Source organism: Podarcis bocagei (assembly GCF_964188305.1).
Source record: "Podarcis bocagei genome assembly, chromosome: 3".
Taxonomy (NCBI): Eukaryota; Metazoa; Chordata; class Lepidosauria; order Squamata; family Lacertidae; genus Podarcis; species Podarcis bocagei.
The window spans coordinates 59,385,051-59,398,779 of NC_138127.1; the positions used below are offsets into that span (position 1 = coordinate 59,385,051).

General features: G+C 43.7%; 1 protein-coding gene across 17 annotated transcripts in view; it reads left to right on the forward strand.

The window, feature by feature from the left end:
* Positions 1-27: 27 nt before the first annotated feature.
* AFDN (afadin, adherens junction formation factor) overlaps positions 28-13,729 on the forward strand; it is a 90,070-nt gene continuing 76,368 nt past the window's right edge. For 7 of the 17 annotated variants that reach the window (XM_081188166.1, XM_081188177.1, XM_081188178.1 and 4 more), the window contains exon 1: positions 28-445. In XM_081188166.1, coding sequence (XP_081044292.1) covers positions 329-445 — 117 coding nt within the window. In that variant the 5' untranslated portion in view covers positions 28-328. The remainder of the gene's footprint in view (positions 446-13,729) is intronic. The other 10 variants (XM_081188181.1, XM_081188182.1, XM_081188168.1 and 7 more) reach the window with 3 other exon arrangements.

The window sequence follows — 13,729 nt, forward strand, 5'->3', positions numbered from 1 at the left end:
GAGAGAGAAAAGGCGGGGAGGGAGGAAAGGAGACAACCGGGGCGGGGAAGGAGGCGGCGGCGAGGGCTTTCCGCGAGGCGGAGGACTGAGAGACGCTACCGAACAGGAAGCGCTGCCACCGAGCCAGGAGCCGCTCCGCGCTTCCCTCAGCAAGCGAGAAGAAGAGGGCAAAGTCTGGGCTGGTGAGAGCGAGGAGGGGCGGCACCAGCGACCGGATTCCTCCCTCCTTCGGACCCCTCCGCCCCCTTACAAATCCGCCGGGAACTCCGCGCGGCCCTCCCGCCGTGTAGCTCCTGGCTCCGGGAGCCCCGGAGGGCTGCTGAGGAGGATGTCGGGTGGCGGCGGCGGCGGCAGCCGGGAAGAGGAGCGGCGCAAGCTGGCCGACATCATCAACCACTGGAACGCGAACCGGCTGGACCTGTTCGAGATCAGCCCCCCCACCGAGGTGAGCGCCCGCCCGCCCGGCCGGCATTCTCCCCTCCCTCCCTCCCCGGGCGGAGGGGGAGGGGATCAACGTCTGCACACGCAGCCCCACACGGACAGATCTCCCGGCCAGCTACTGCCCCCCCCTTCCCTTCCCTTCCTTACGGAGGTGAGGCCGGCGGTGGCGGCGGCGCTTCCTACAGACGCCTCCATCCTCGCGCAGGGGAGGCTCCGCCCCTTCCCGAGGTGAGGGACCCGGCAGCCCCCCGCTCGCCCCCCCTCCGGGAAAAGAGATCCTTCATTACACTATTGCCTTCCTCGTGCCCACTTCACTGGCACGATCACATGGAGGGAGATTATGTCCAGCGCCCCCTAAAATCCCCTTTGGATGCGGGGCATGCAGGCAGGCCGGCCGACCTGCACGGGCCCTCAATTGCTCTGGGCGACGAGATAAGCCTCCCGTACCTGCACCCGCCGTGTCTCCCTTCTTTTGTAAAGACAGTATCCCTCCCCCTGCCCCAATCTGACTATTTACACCCTGCGAGGAAGAGTCGCTGCTCTCGTTTTTCTCTTTGATATGAGCTCTCTCCCCCCCCCCATGTCTTGCAGCCCCCAGCCCGGCAAGGTACGGGACTCGCCCACCCCGCCCCCTCCAGGGCTTGGCTCAGCCTTTCTTTCTAGCGATTGCTAGTGTTTGCTGAACCCTCCCCGTCATCCTCACTATCACCGCTGGTCGTCGATTCCAACCCCCCCCCCCCAAAGTACTCCTTTGATTCGAAGTGGTCTCGCGGACTAGTGGCATGTATGGAAACAGGCTGCCCCTTTTGCCGTGCCCTGAAACATCGTGGCTTAGGAGGAAATGTCGCAGGGGATCGTTTGTTTGTTTCTCTCTGTGTGTGTGTTTGGCGGGGAAAACATTGGCGTGTATCGAATAAGAATAGGCTTGTTGTGTAGGCATCCGGGCTGAAAGGGGAGGGAGGGTTATCAGGGAATTACTCTTAATTGAAAGGGATGGTGTGGTGTAGAGATCAAGACCTGGAAAAGAGATGTAATTTATCATCATCTAACCGAAATAAAGGAGTACAAAAATCGTCTACTTTATCCCAACCCGTTTTGGAAACTAACCTGTAAAAAAGTGTTGCATCTGTCCACAAATAATTTTCTTGAAATGAGCTGCTGAGCTTTAAAAGGGGAGGGGAGCTTTCCTTTCCTATGATATTAGCAGAATGGTTTTGAAAATGCTCATAAAACTAGTATTATGAGCAAGTTTCACAATTATGGGAACAAGTTCTACAGGAAAAACTTAGATTTCCTACTAAAACTTTTTTTAAATGAAAAAGATTGGATACTTTTTTAAAATTTAAAAAGTTAAAGCCACACCCCAATAGGTTGTTGTCAACATTCTTTTTGGCTGGTCAGTCTGTATGCTTGGGTTAAGTATGAAAGGTGGTGTGGGGGAAGTTTTGATAGGTAGATTGTTCTCTGCTGGCAAAACAAGACTGTGCTCTCTGCTTATTGGGTGGAGGCTGATCATGTGCCCGTTCCCAAGGAAAAGAAGGAAATTTACACTTGATTTTGGCTCCGGTTAGTCTTTAGTTGTTAACAAAAGCCCAGCGATGAATAATTGATTTATTTTCATTAGTGTTAAATAGTTAACATCTAGAGAGAATTATTTCAGATTTATTTTCAAAGATCCTGAACTCATTTTAGCTTTAAAGGAAATACCCTTATGTTCCCTTACACATTTGTGCAGTGTTTAAATTTACATTTTATGTAATAATAAGCCTTCCATGGTCTTCTGCTGAAACAAAAATGTATGTGATCTATCTCCATTTCAGAAAGTGTTAGCACTAATATAGTTGGAAGTGGGTTGTTATTAGAGTTCTTTTTATATCTGATCATTTGGCTCTCCTCATTTTATGACAGGTTAGAGTTGTGCAGTCACGTTGTTGATAGCTGCCAACATAGGAGCTTGAAGATCCAGTTGTCTTAGATTAGCTATTCAAATCTATTGTGATATTCCTGTTCAAATCTGTTTTAGATAATGGGACTGGTAGAACTAGAAAAATGACCTGTCAAATGGGCCAGGGCTCAGTCATTTGTAGACTTATTTTGATTCTTATCTTACTACACATAATGCTAAAATATCTATGCTTCTGATTGGAGCATTGAGACCTACATGTTCCTCTGATGGTTTCTTAGTCTAATTTCATTATTTATTATGGAGCTTGTTTTAAGCTTCATCTTTAATGCCTTTTTTATCAACCTTCCATGTTTGAATGAACACACACACACACACACACACACACACACACACAATTCCAGGTGCAGCCAGAACTTTGTTGTGGTTGTTGGGTGTGCCATGAGATGACTTCTGGTGAACCTGACTGCCTTTGTGCATGTTTGAACTATTTAAAAAAAGCTTTGCTTTGGCAATACAGAAATGTTTCTTGGGTGTTTGTGTCCAGTAAGGCTTCCACCTGAGCCATGTTGTGACTTTCTTCTCATTTCCTCCAAACTGCCATTTACACACAAGCCTTGCACTTCCTTCACAGTGGTTCCACTATCTCCTCCTGTCTGACTGTGGTGCAGGAGTGTCTCCACCACTGTGGCAACTGGACTGCTCATTGTGTACCCTCTCTACCTCCTTCCCACAGCTCTATTTTTTTATGCTCTACTACACTTTTATATGTTGTGGGTGGTATAACTGCCGGTCTGCTACGGACAAACATCATGTATCCAGTTAATTGGGCATAAGTTGTGAAAATGGGCATGTTGTGAAAGCATAGTTTAGCTGAAATATCCCAGATAGGTGTCGAAAAGGTGTTTCAGAGAAGACTCCACAATTACGCTCACTGCTGAATTATTTTACAGAAACAACTAAGGTATAAACTGAAGTAGTAACAATTTAGTGATTCATACTGCATGCCACACTAAGGTGAATGGTGAATTGTTTACTTTGATTGCACCTAAGAGGTCAATTTAAATTCTCCCTTCTCCCCCTACCCCCCAGTGCTGGAGGAAGCAAACCATAGTCCCTGGATTTGTGTTATGTCCGAAACAGGAATTCACTCACAAGAAACAATGATATGTAGCCAAGGTTTGTTATTGGCATACTGTTTGCAGTTTGTTGGCATGAAATAAATCATGATCCCAGGTATAGACATGGCATGAAGCCAGGGAATCATGCCCTGTTTTCTCTGTATACTAGTAAGAAGGAGTGAAAGAATATTCTTAGATGTCATCGCTGTAAATTATTAACTGTGATGTGCAATCCGGGGCAGTGCTCTTCAAGTTTTCAAAGTGTTTTACAAATATTACCTCAGTAGTTCTTACAACAGTCTGAAAAGCATAACTATCTGTATATTGCAGATGGACTGAGACTGAAAGTGGCTTCCCTAATGCCTCTTAGTAAGTTCACAGCTGATGTATGGTTTGATGCTACTAGGAAGTACATTTGACTCACAATAATGACTAGATAATGTAGCCAGATTCCTTTTATGGGAATCACTTCTGTAATATTTAGTTCATAAGGGCCCAAATTTTGCATTGCTTTTTATGCCATCTTTTCATGGACTTTCTTGTAAGAGTTATTCCTTGACTGGAAAATGAAGTGTGTTGATCTGTGTAAGTCAGGAGCAGAAAAATGACAATTCAAATTCAGAATAAGCAGGAGTCATGCCCTCAGAAAACATTAGAGGCAAAATAAGTAGAATTCCTTGAACCCCAGTGAGTGTCATATGTTGCTACAGTTTGCAACCTGCCCTGCCCTGCTTCTACAGTGGTACCTCGCAAGATGAATGCCTCGCAAGACGAAAAACAGGCAAGACGAAAGAGTTTTCCGTTTTTTGAGTTGTTCCGCAAGACGAATTTCCCTATGGGCTTGCTTCGCAAGACGAAACGTCTTGCGAGTTCTTGCGAGTTTGTTTCCTTTTTCTTTAAGCCGCTAATAGCCGTGCTTCGCAAGACGAAGAGACTCGTGGAACGGATTAATTTCGTCTTGCGAGGCACCACTGTACTTTAGGGTTACGGACGCTTTAGGTTACATACTGTCAGAGCCGCCCGAGGTCCCAGCTCACAAAGGACCAACGCCGGTTTGTTCTTATATACAAAAGTCTTTATTGAAGTTCAGTTTTGCTTTCACAGTCGCAGCGTGCAGCTCTACGTCTGAAACTCTAGACCACTGAAGCTCCGTCTGAATCTCCTCCCCCCAGACACCAGTTTAAGACTCTAGCCTTGTTCCACCTCTTCCTTTGCTCTTTCCTCCTCTGGCTCCGCCTGTCAGCTGGGGTCTCGCCCTTCCTAGACTCTTCTGACGCTGAATCCCCTGAGTCTTCTCCCTGCCTCCGGCGGGCTTTAGGACCTGGTTCCCAATCCGGGTTTTCTGCTGTCCCACGCGCCTGTACATTCGAACTTGGCGCGCGCGCCCAGCCGGCAACCTTCCTCCTGACCGTTATACTGCTCCTGTCACTGCTTCCCCCTTCGGGGAGGCTGGCTGGACCCGACCTCCCCTCCGTTCCCCCACTCTCCGATGGAGGCGTGGTCAGCCCTGACTCATCTTCTCTCCCTGACACATGGGACTCTTCCCCCCCACTACGCTTTGGTGGGGAAGCCGGTCCTGATTTCCAGCTGCTGCTTTGGGAGTCCCCGCTGGCCCCTTGTTTCTGGTGTGTACCCCCTGGGACCCCCCTCGCCCTGACCATCGGCGCCTCCTTCTGGGAATCTTCTGATTCGCTGGAGAAGCTCATGGAATCTCTCGGGTCACTGCCATACTCCCCTACGCTGCCCTCAGATTCTTCCCCTTCGCTCTCCATTTCCTCTCTCCCCTGTGCCTCTGTTCCTGAGCCCCTGACACATACGCTTCAGGTTACAGACTCCGCTAACCCAGAAATAGTACCTCAGATTAAGAACTTTGCTTCAGGATGAGAACAGAAATCGTGCTCTGGCAGTGCGGCAGCAGCGGGAGGCCCCATTACCTAAAGTGGTGCTTCAGGTTAAGAACAGTTTCAGGTTAAGAACGGACCTCCGGAACGAATTAAGTACTTAACCCAAGGTACCACTGTACCTTTTTTCTTTGGCCAGTCTTTTTTCTACCCCTGAGTGATCCCAGCCAATCAGGAATAGTTTGGGAGTGTGATAATGTCATAACGTGAATCAGATCTGGACATGTAGTGATGTGCTTCCAGACCCAAAAAGGTTGTGGAGCCTAATATAAGCAAATAGTATATAACTGAATAAAGATGTCTTCTGGGAGAATGCTGTTGTGCTCAGGTCTTGCTTGTGTGCTTCTTATGGGCATGTTGTTGGCCACTATGAGAACAGGATACTAGACAATATGGGCCTTTGGTCTGATCCAGCAAGACTCTTGTGTTCTTATGATATGAATACAGTGGTGCCTCGCAAGACGAAATTAATTCGTTCCGCGAGTTTTGTCGTCTTGCGATTTTTTTCGTCTTGCGAAGCACGGTGTCGGGAAAGTTTTGGAAAAGCTTCAAAAATCACCAAAGTCTTTAAAAACTTCAAAAAAGGCTACCACACCGCGTTCTATGAGTTGCTCCTCGAAGTCAAGTCACAACTGTATTAACGGTGTTAAGAAAAAGGAAACAAACTTGCAAGACGTTTCCGTCTTGCGAAGCAAGCCCATAGGGAAAATCATCTTGCGAAGCAACTCAAAAAACCAAAAACCCTTTCGTCTAGCGAGTTTTTTGTCTTGCGAGGCATTCGTCTTGCGAGGTACCACTGTACTTCCTTTATATGCCATAGCCTATCATAATAGCCTGCCTTTCCCTTACTCTCATTTATTTTTCTGGGGAAATGTGCATGGTCAGTCAAGAAGAGAATGCTAGTAGTGCTATCTGATTGTGAGAATGGGGTCTATAGAATTTTCACCATTGTGTTACATTACATTTTTGATGTGGGTATGCTTGATCAAATAGTTCAAGCATATAAATTGAAAGTTTTTTGGGAGAGGGGAAATCACAAGTATATGGTTGCCTAAGGAGAAACAACTTTATTTCATAAATGTTATTCATTCATTTGATAACATTTATGTACCACTTGATTGTAAAAAAATTCCACAAGGTGGTTCACAAAAAGAACAAAACAATAAAATTATTGATAAAAGCTGTTAAAACAACTATTTGAATCCTTCAAAAAAATAAAACTTGCAACAAACTAAATCACACCCTATAAGTTTCTTCTTGGAAGTATACTTTTCTCTCTGCTTTGTTTAGGTCTGGCTTCTAATTATTTGAAAGATTCTTCCAGGTGTGTTTGGTCATGTGGGCAGTGCAATTTATTTGTCCTTCACATAAAGGTTAATAGCAGTGGGGCTACTTTTTGTATGACCATGAAACTTGCACGTAAGTATTTTCAGGAGTTGTTGGGGACCTTTGTTTACTGGACACTTTTTTCACATTCCCAGAGCTATGTGTGTGATTTCACTTTGCTCTAAGCAGTGAAGCCATTGAGGAAAGCCCCTATGGTTCAAGCCAGGGCTGATTTAAGCATGTAACAGCCACAATCGGGAGGTTACAATTGCCCTAATTAGTTGCAGAACCCCAAGTCTTATCTAATGCAAGTTACCGGTATATTTATAAGTTAGCCATTAATCAAATCACCCCTTGTGAAGGAATGGTGTCAGCTGGTAAGCATACTCCACCATAATTGAACTCATTACTTTTTTGCACATCTTGAAAAGTCCAAGCTCACCACTCTTTTATCAAGAGCAAGACCACCTTATTAGAATAAGGTTTGAGGAGTGAAATGCTCTTATGACTTGGCTTTTGCTGTGTGGCATAGCGTGTAATTGATGTCACTTGGGATTGTCTCAGAAACACTAGTACATAGGTAATGATACTCTGGTCCAAACCAGAGGAAAGGCTGTAGTTCCATGGTAGAACATCTGCTTTTTATGCAGAAGGCCACAGTTCCAGTCCCTGGCATCTCCAGGTACAGGTATGAGAGACCTCCTCAGGAAACCCTGGAGAGCTGCTGCCAGTCAGTGTAAGCAGTACTGAGCTATATGTACCAACAGTGATGTTTTATAAGGTGACTGCTTTTTATGTTGGATTTCTGTGAAAAGGCTTTTTTTGAGAGTGAGGTAATATGATAGGTTTTTTCCTGTTACAGATAGGTAGCCGTGTTGGTCTGCCATAGTCAAAATAAAAAAATTCCTTCCAGTAGCACCTTAAAGACCAACTAAGTTAGTTCTTGGTATGAGCTTTCGTGTGCATGCACACTTCTTCAGATACACTGAAACAGAAGTTGCCAGATCCTTCTATATAGTGAGAAGGTGGGGAGGGGTATTACTCAGAAGGGTGGTGGGAATGGGAGATTGGCAGATAGCTGAGTTTTTTCCTATAACTGAGGGTGCACCACATCCTCATTTATTTAGCTTTTTGGAACCATCCCTGGAGTCTTCTTTGTGCCATTCTTTCAAACAGTCTATACTGCAGGAGTTGGCTTTTCTCCCTCATCTTGGTTATAATAATAATAATTTATTATTTATACCCCGCCCATCTGGCTGAGTTTCCCCAGCCACTCTGGTTAGACCCCTTCCTTGCCTCCACATCCCCTACCCACATTCTTTGTTTCTGAAACATGTACAGTGGTACCTCGGGTTAAGAACTTAATTCATTCTTAATTCGTTCTTAATTCTTAATTCTGTTCTTAACCCGAAACTGTTCTTAACCTGAAGCACCACTTTAGCTAATGGGGCCTCCCGCTGCCGCGGTGGCAAAATTTCTCTTCCCATCCTGAAGCAAAGTTCTTAACCCAAGGTACTATTTCTGGGTTAGCGGCGTATGTAACCTGAAGCGTATGTAACCCAAGGTACCACTATACCTTGTTTTGCATCAGGAGTAGGCAGAACACTCACCAGTATCTTTCTAAAAGGGGGAGGGGTGTTTATTCTTGTGTTGCCACCCTTTGGACCTCTTGTGGGGCATCATGATGATCACAGGGTCTGGGTTGATGATCTTTATATGATTAGCACTAATTTTAAATATATTTTTATCTGTTGCACCTGAATTCTTTTATGTTTTAGCTATTTAATGTTCTTTTTAAAATATTGTAAGGTAGCCTGAGCAGTTCAAATACATAGAAATAAATTGAAAGAATGGGGTATACATTCCATAAATAATAATAAAGTCATCTCTAAAAGTAAATACTTGAGATTGCCCATGACATTTGCATCATGTAAGTGCTATATCAAAGATTGAAAGAGGAATGCTTTTATTGTATTCCATACAGCCTATCATTTAACAGTCTGATTATATGAATCTATGACCCGCTTTTGAATATTGCATATGATATAAGAGGATGTATTGTATCCCTTGTTCTAGATCTAAAAGAGTGACTGTGACACAACAGTCCCATTTTCTGCTTTTGCCTCTTTCTATTGTGTCATTATATAGGCTCTTTGGCCAAAGAGATGGGCACAAGGCTGTTCTCACTAAAATTAATAAGAAGTTTTTGGAGAAACAGGTTGATTCCTGCACTCCTCTGACCTGGTCACATACACTGATTTGCTGTTTACCTGCAGTAGCACAAGCTCATAATTGTGCTGCTACACATTATGCTCAAGATAGCATTTCAATGCAAATATTATTAGTAACTAAGAAGTAATAGTTTGGCTGATTACTCTTCCTGACAGTAAGAGCTGTTTGACAGTGGAATTTGCTGCCAAGGAGTGTGGTGGAGTCTCCTTCTTTGGAGGTCTTTAAGCAGAGGCTTGACAACCATATGTCAGGAGTGCTCTGATGGTGTTTCCTGCTTGGCAGGGGGTTGGACTCGATGGCCCTTGTGGTCTCTTCCAACTCTATGATTCTATGCCTTAGTGGTCTGTAATGCTTATATCACTCAGTTATTTCTAATATAGGGGATGGTACTTCAGCCTTTTAAACATGATTGGGGGGTGAATATTGGGTTTTTTGTGTTATGTATATTGTGCTCTCATTTTGTTTTTTTTATTTTGTGAACTGCCCTGTGATCTTCGTATGAATTAAAATAAGTAAGTTCTACTGAGTTTGGCGGGATTTATTCTCTGAAATGTCTGTGCAAGATTGCAACGTTAATCAAGTAATCATTTTAAATGTGAATATGAAAGAAATTGTAACGCCTCTGAAGTAAAAAAGCACATTTTTTTATATTTTCAGAATGTGCGTGCATGTTGTAGCAGTTGCCATAGGGGTGAATGCCTCTTTTAAGGTGATGCTTGTCATTCATAGTGTTTATATGTAAGTCTAATAACAGCCTTTTAAAATAGGCAGCAGATGTTTATACATTGGGACTCCCCTGCATATCAATCAGATGTTGCTGTTTTTTTAAACTAGGCTAATCTAACTGATTAAACACTTCATACAGGGATAATGTGTGATTCAGAGATTCAGATCCTTATTCAGAAACTTCTACAATTGCCTGACAATCCTGAAATTATTGGGCAGAACAATCCTAATGAAGTGGGGAGGGAAAACCTGTGGCCAAGCAACTGCCAAATCTGACTTCTAATTGCTGGGTGGATGGTGAGGGAGAGTGGATGAAGAGAAAATGAAGGCACCATCTCCAGGGCTGGCATATTTTCCCTCCTGTGTCAAGTGAATAGGAGCCCTCAGGTCCAAAGCCTCCCTAGATCTACTCGTGACGTACCCTTTTAATCTTGAGGAGGCCTCTGGAGGTGGACCTCCCTCTCTCCCTGTGGACAGGTAGATTTGTAATATCCTGTGGCAGCTGCAAAGTGTCATAGGATTGTGTCCTGACTGATTTTAGTAATTATTCATTGAAAGGATCACACTTTGAAAATGTTTATGGAGTGATGCTAACTGATGCTTCTTTTTAAGTAAATTGGTAATCTATGAAAACTAAGGTATGTTTCAAGGTTTCTGAACCTATAAGGCTAGAGCTCGTGGTTAGAATAGTAAAAAAATTGGGCTTAGAAATAAAGGAACTACTGTATTGTGTATCTTTGTTTATAAAATGGGAAACCTTAAGAGATTGTAAGATGCCAGTGTATCTGAAATGTTGTATGTGCTTTGCTGTAGTTTATCAGAATAACCTTCCATGCCATAATTTTGTTCAAAATTTTAGTTGAGATAACTTAGGAAAAGACAGGTATCAACTGATTAAAAAAAAGTTTACCCAACCTTAAATTTTTCACTAGGTATGGTGATTGCTAAGCTTTTGGAATGGAAGCATTATGGTTGATTCTTGGAACATATCTTTAGCATCTCTAAATAATAATAATAATAATAATAATAATAATAATAATAATAATAATAATAATAATAAATTTTATTTATACCCTGCCCTCCCCAGCCAAGGCTGGGCTCAGGGCAGCTAATAACCAATAATAAAAACAAGTTGAATGAATACAAGGTTAAAATAAAACATTAAAACATTAAAATACAGCCTCGTCACAGGAGGAGAAACGAAAAAAGAAAGAGGGGGAGGGAATCAAATTGACTCTAAACCAAAGGCCAGGCGGAACAACTCTTACAGGCCCTGCGGAAAGAAATCAGATCCTGCAGGGCCCTGGTCTCATGAGAGAGAGCGTTCTACCAGGCTGGAGCCAGTGTTGAAAAAGCCCTGGCTCTGGTTGAGGCTAATCTAATTTCCTTAGGGCCCAGGACCTCTAGGGTGTTGCTATTTATGGACCTTAAAGTCTTCCGTGGGGCATACCGGGAGAGGCGGCCCCATAGGTATGAAGGTCCTATGCTGTGAAGGGCTTTAAAGGTAAAAACCAGCACCTCAAATCTGACCCTGTACTCCACCGGGAGCCAGTGCAGCTGGAAAAGCACTAGGTGAATATGCTCCCATGGCAGAGACCCCCTGAGGAGCTTCGCTGAGGCATTCTGCACCCGCTGGAGTTTCTGGGACACCTTCAAGGGCAGAGCAAATTACAGTAGTCAAGCCAGGAGGTGACCGTCGCATGGATCACTGTGGCCAGGTCGGGGAGGGAAAGGTAAGGGACCAACTGCTTGATGTAGCGAAGGTGGAAAAATGTCGCCTTGGCTGTTGCTGTAACCTGCGCCTCCATGGAAAGGGAGGTGTCAAGGATTACACCCAAACTCTTAACGGAAGGCAATGGCACTAATTGGGCCCCCGCAAGAGAAGGGAGTTGGTCCCTCATCCCCATATCATCCCAACCCAGCCAGAGGACCTCTGTCTTCTAAGGATTTAGTTTCATTCGGCTCCCATGAAACCATCCAGCCACAGCTTCCAAGCATCTGGTCAATGTGTCTGGGGCAGGGTTGGTATGGCCATCCATCAGCAGATAGATCTGAGTGTCATCAGCATATTGGTGACAGCCCAGCCCAAAGCTCCGGACAATCTGGGCAAGGTGTTAAAAGATGTTAAAAAGAATCGGGGAGAGGATTGCACCCTGCGGCACTCCACACATTAAGGAGTGGCGCGACAATATCTCCTTCTCTAGCGTCACCCTCTGTTCCCGACCAGAGATAAAAGAGCACAGCCATTTACGGGCTATGCCCTGTATCCCCATCGTCAGCAAGGCTGTGGTCCAGAAGATCATGATCGACCATGTCAAAGGCTGCTGACAAATCTAAAAGAATCAGCAGTCACGACCCGCCTCGATCCAGTTGTCTACTGAGATCATCTGTTAGGACAACCAGAGCCGTCTCGGATTGTGATTGAAATCTTGGCTGTATATTGTATTTATATCATAGCCTGTCCTGACACTAGGTTTTATAACACAAGTACTGTAACAGCAATGTGACCAAGACAAAAGGATCCCTCATGCTTCAGCACTGTGAAAATTCTTCAGCAGGTAGTAATCTATATCCTGCTCCACCTACCTGAGCTTCCTCCCACTTTGTTTTTTTCTCTTGCTGCTGCTAAGATGCATAAGAATCATATTGAAAAATATACATTGGGTTTTTGTATTAGTTTATTATGTCAATTAGAAAAAACTTTCACAATCCAGTCTAATATAAACATGTTAAATTTCAAATTTATTAACTAAAATCCATTGTCCTCCTGTTAAACAGGAGTAAGACAGCTTTCTATGTAAAAGAATAAACAAAATATCTGACTTCAGGATCAAACAAAGGTGATTTATTAGTTCAAGGATGTGTTGTGAACTTTCTAGTGGAACCAGGGGCTGCACGTCATCAAAGGTATTAAATAAGATCCAAGATATGTCATTTTGGATCTCATTAGGGTCATCTGCTGACACCCTGCCCCCGGTAATCTTTTATTCCTATTTTATGGCATCCAACTACAATGGTACCTCGGGTTACATGCGCTTCAGGTTACATACGCTTCAGGTTACAGACTCCGCTAACCCAGAAATATTACCTCGGATTAAGAACTTTGCTTCAGGATGAGAACAGAAATCGTGCAGCGGCAGCAGGAGGCCCCATTAGCTAAATTGGTCTTCAGGTTAAGAACCATTTCAGGTTAAGAACAGACCTCCAGAACGAATTAAGTTCTTAACCCGAGGAACTACTGTACCTGAGTTCTGTAGTATGTTGATTTCTCAAATTATAAATAAATATGGGTTAGTCACAGTATAGTCTTAGTGACATTTTCAATTAGTAAATGATCTTACTGCAGGGGTAGGGAACTTGTTCCCGCTCAGGGGCAAACTTCTTGGGGCCACCTGCCAGAGGTGCTGGTTTTGCCCAAAGCAAAAATGGGTGAAGCAACAAATAACAGTTTTTTAAATCTTTGTGCAGTAGGCTAGTTTCTCTCCGTCTCTATTAGAGGTCGAAAGGATAAGTGTGGGCCAGCTTCAAAGAACAGTACTGGGAGAAACAGTTTACTTTGAATGGAAACTACTTTCCCAGCAATTAGACTAAAAATGTGTTTTAGCTTTTTCAATCCTTTTTTGTCTTTTTGCAGGGTGGGGGAGTGGTCTTCAACAAGAGTGCTGCTGGGACAGGAAGGGTTGGGCAGTTCTGGATCTAGCCCTTAGACTCAAAATGGTATCCCACCCCCCGTTCTTATGCATTAATATTTTCTTGTGGCAAAATGCATCATAGCTGTTACCTTAATATTTTTGTTGAATATTTATGAAAGAAGAAAAACTTTTGAGAAAGCAGTTTTGTCCTGAATAACTTAATAGTTAGCTTCTCATTTGGGTTGATAATTTCAAAGTTTGCATTCTGTTTTGCCACAATAAACTGGCTTAGCAAATTCCCTATAAAAGGTGGCTACTGTGGTCTCTGATCCGAAGGAAAACATAGATTCATTGAGTGTTATCTGTTTTAAATCTGAGCAGCTGTTTTGATTGTATTATAAAAGGAAGTAAGATGATGACTCATACAACCCAGAGAGGTGTTGTAAA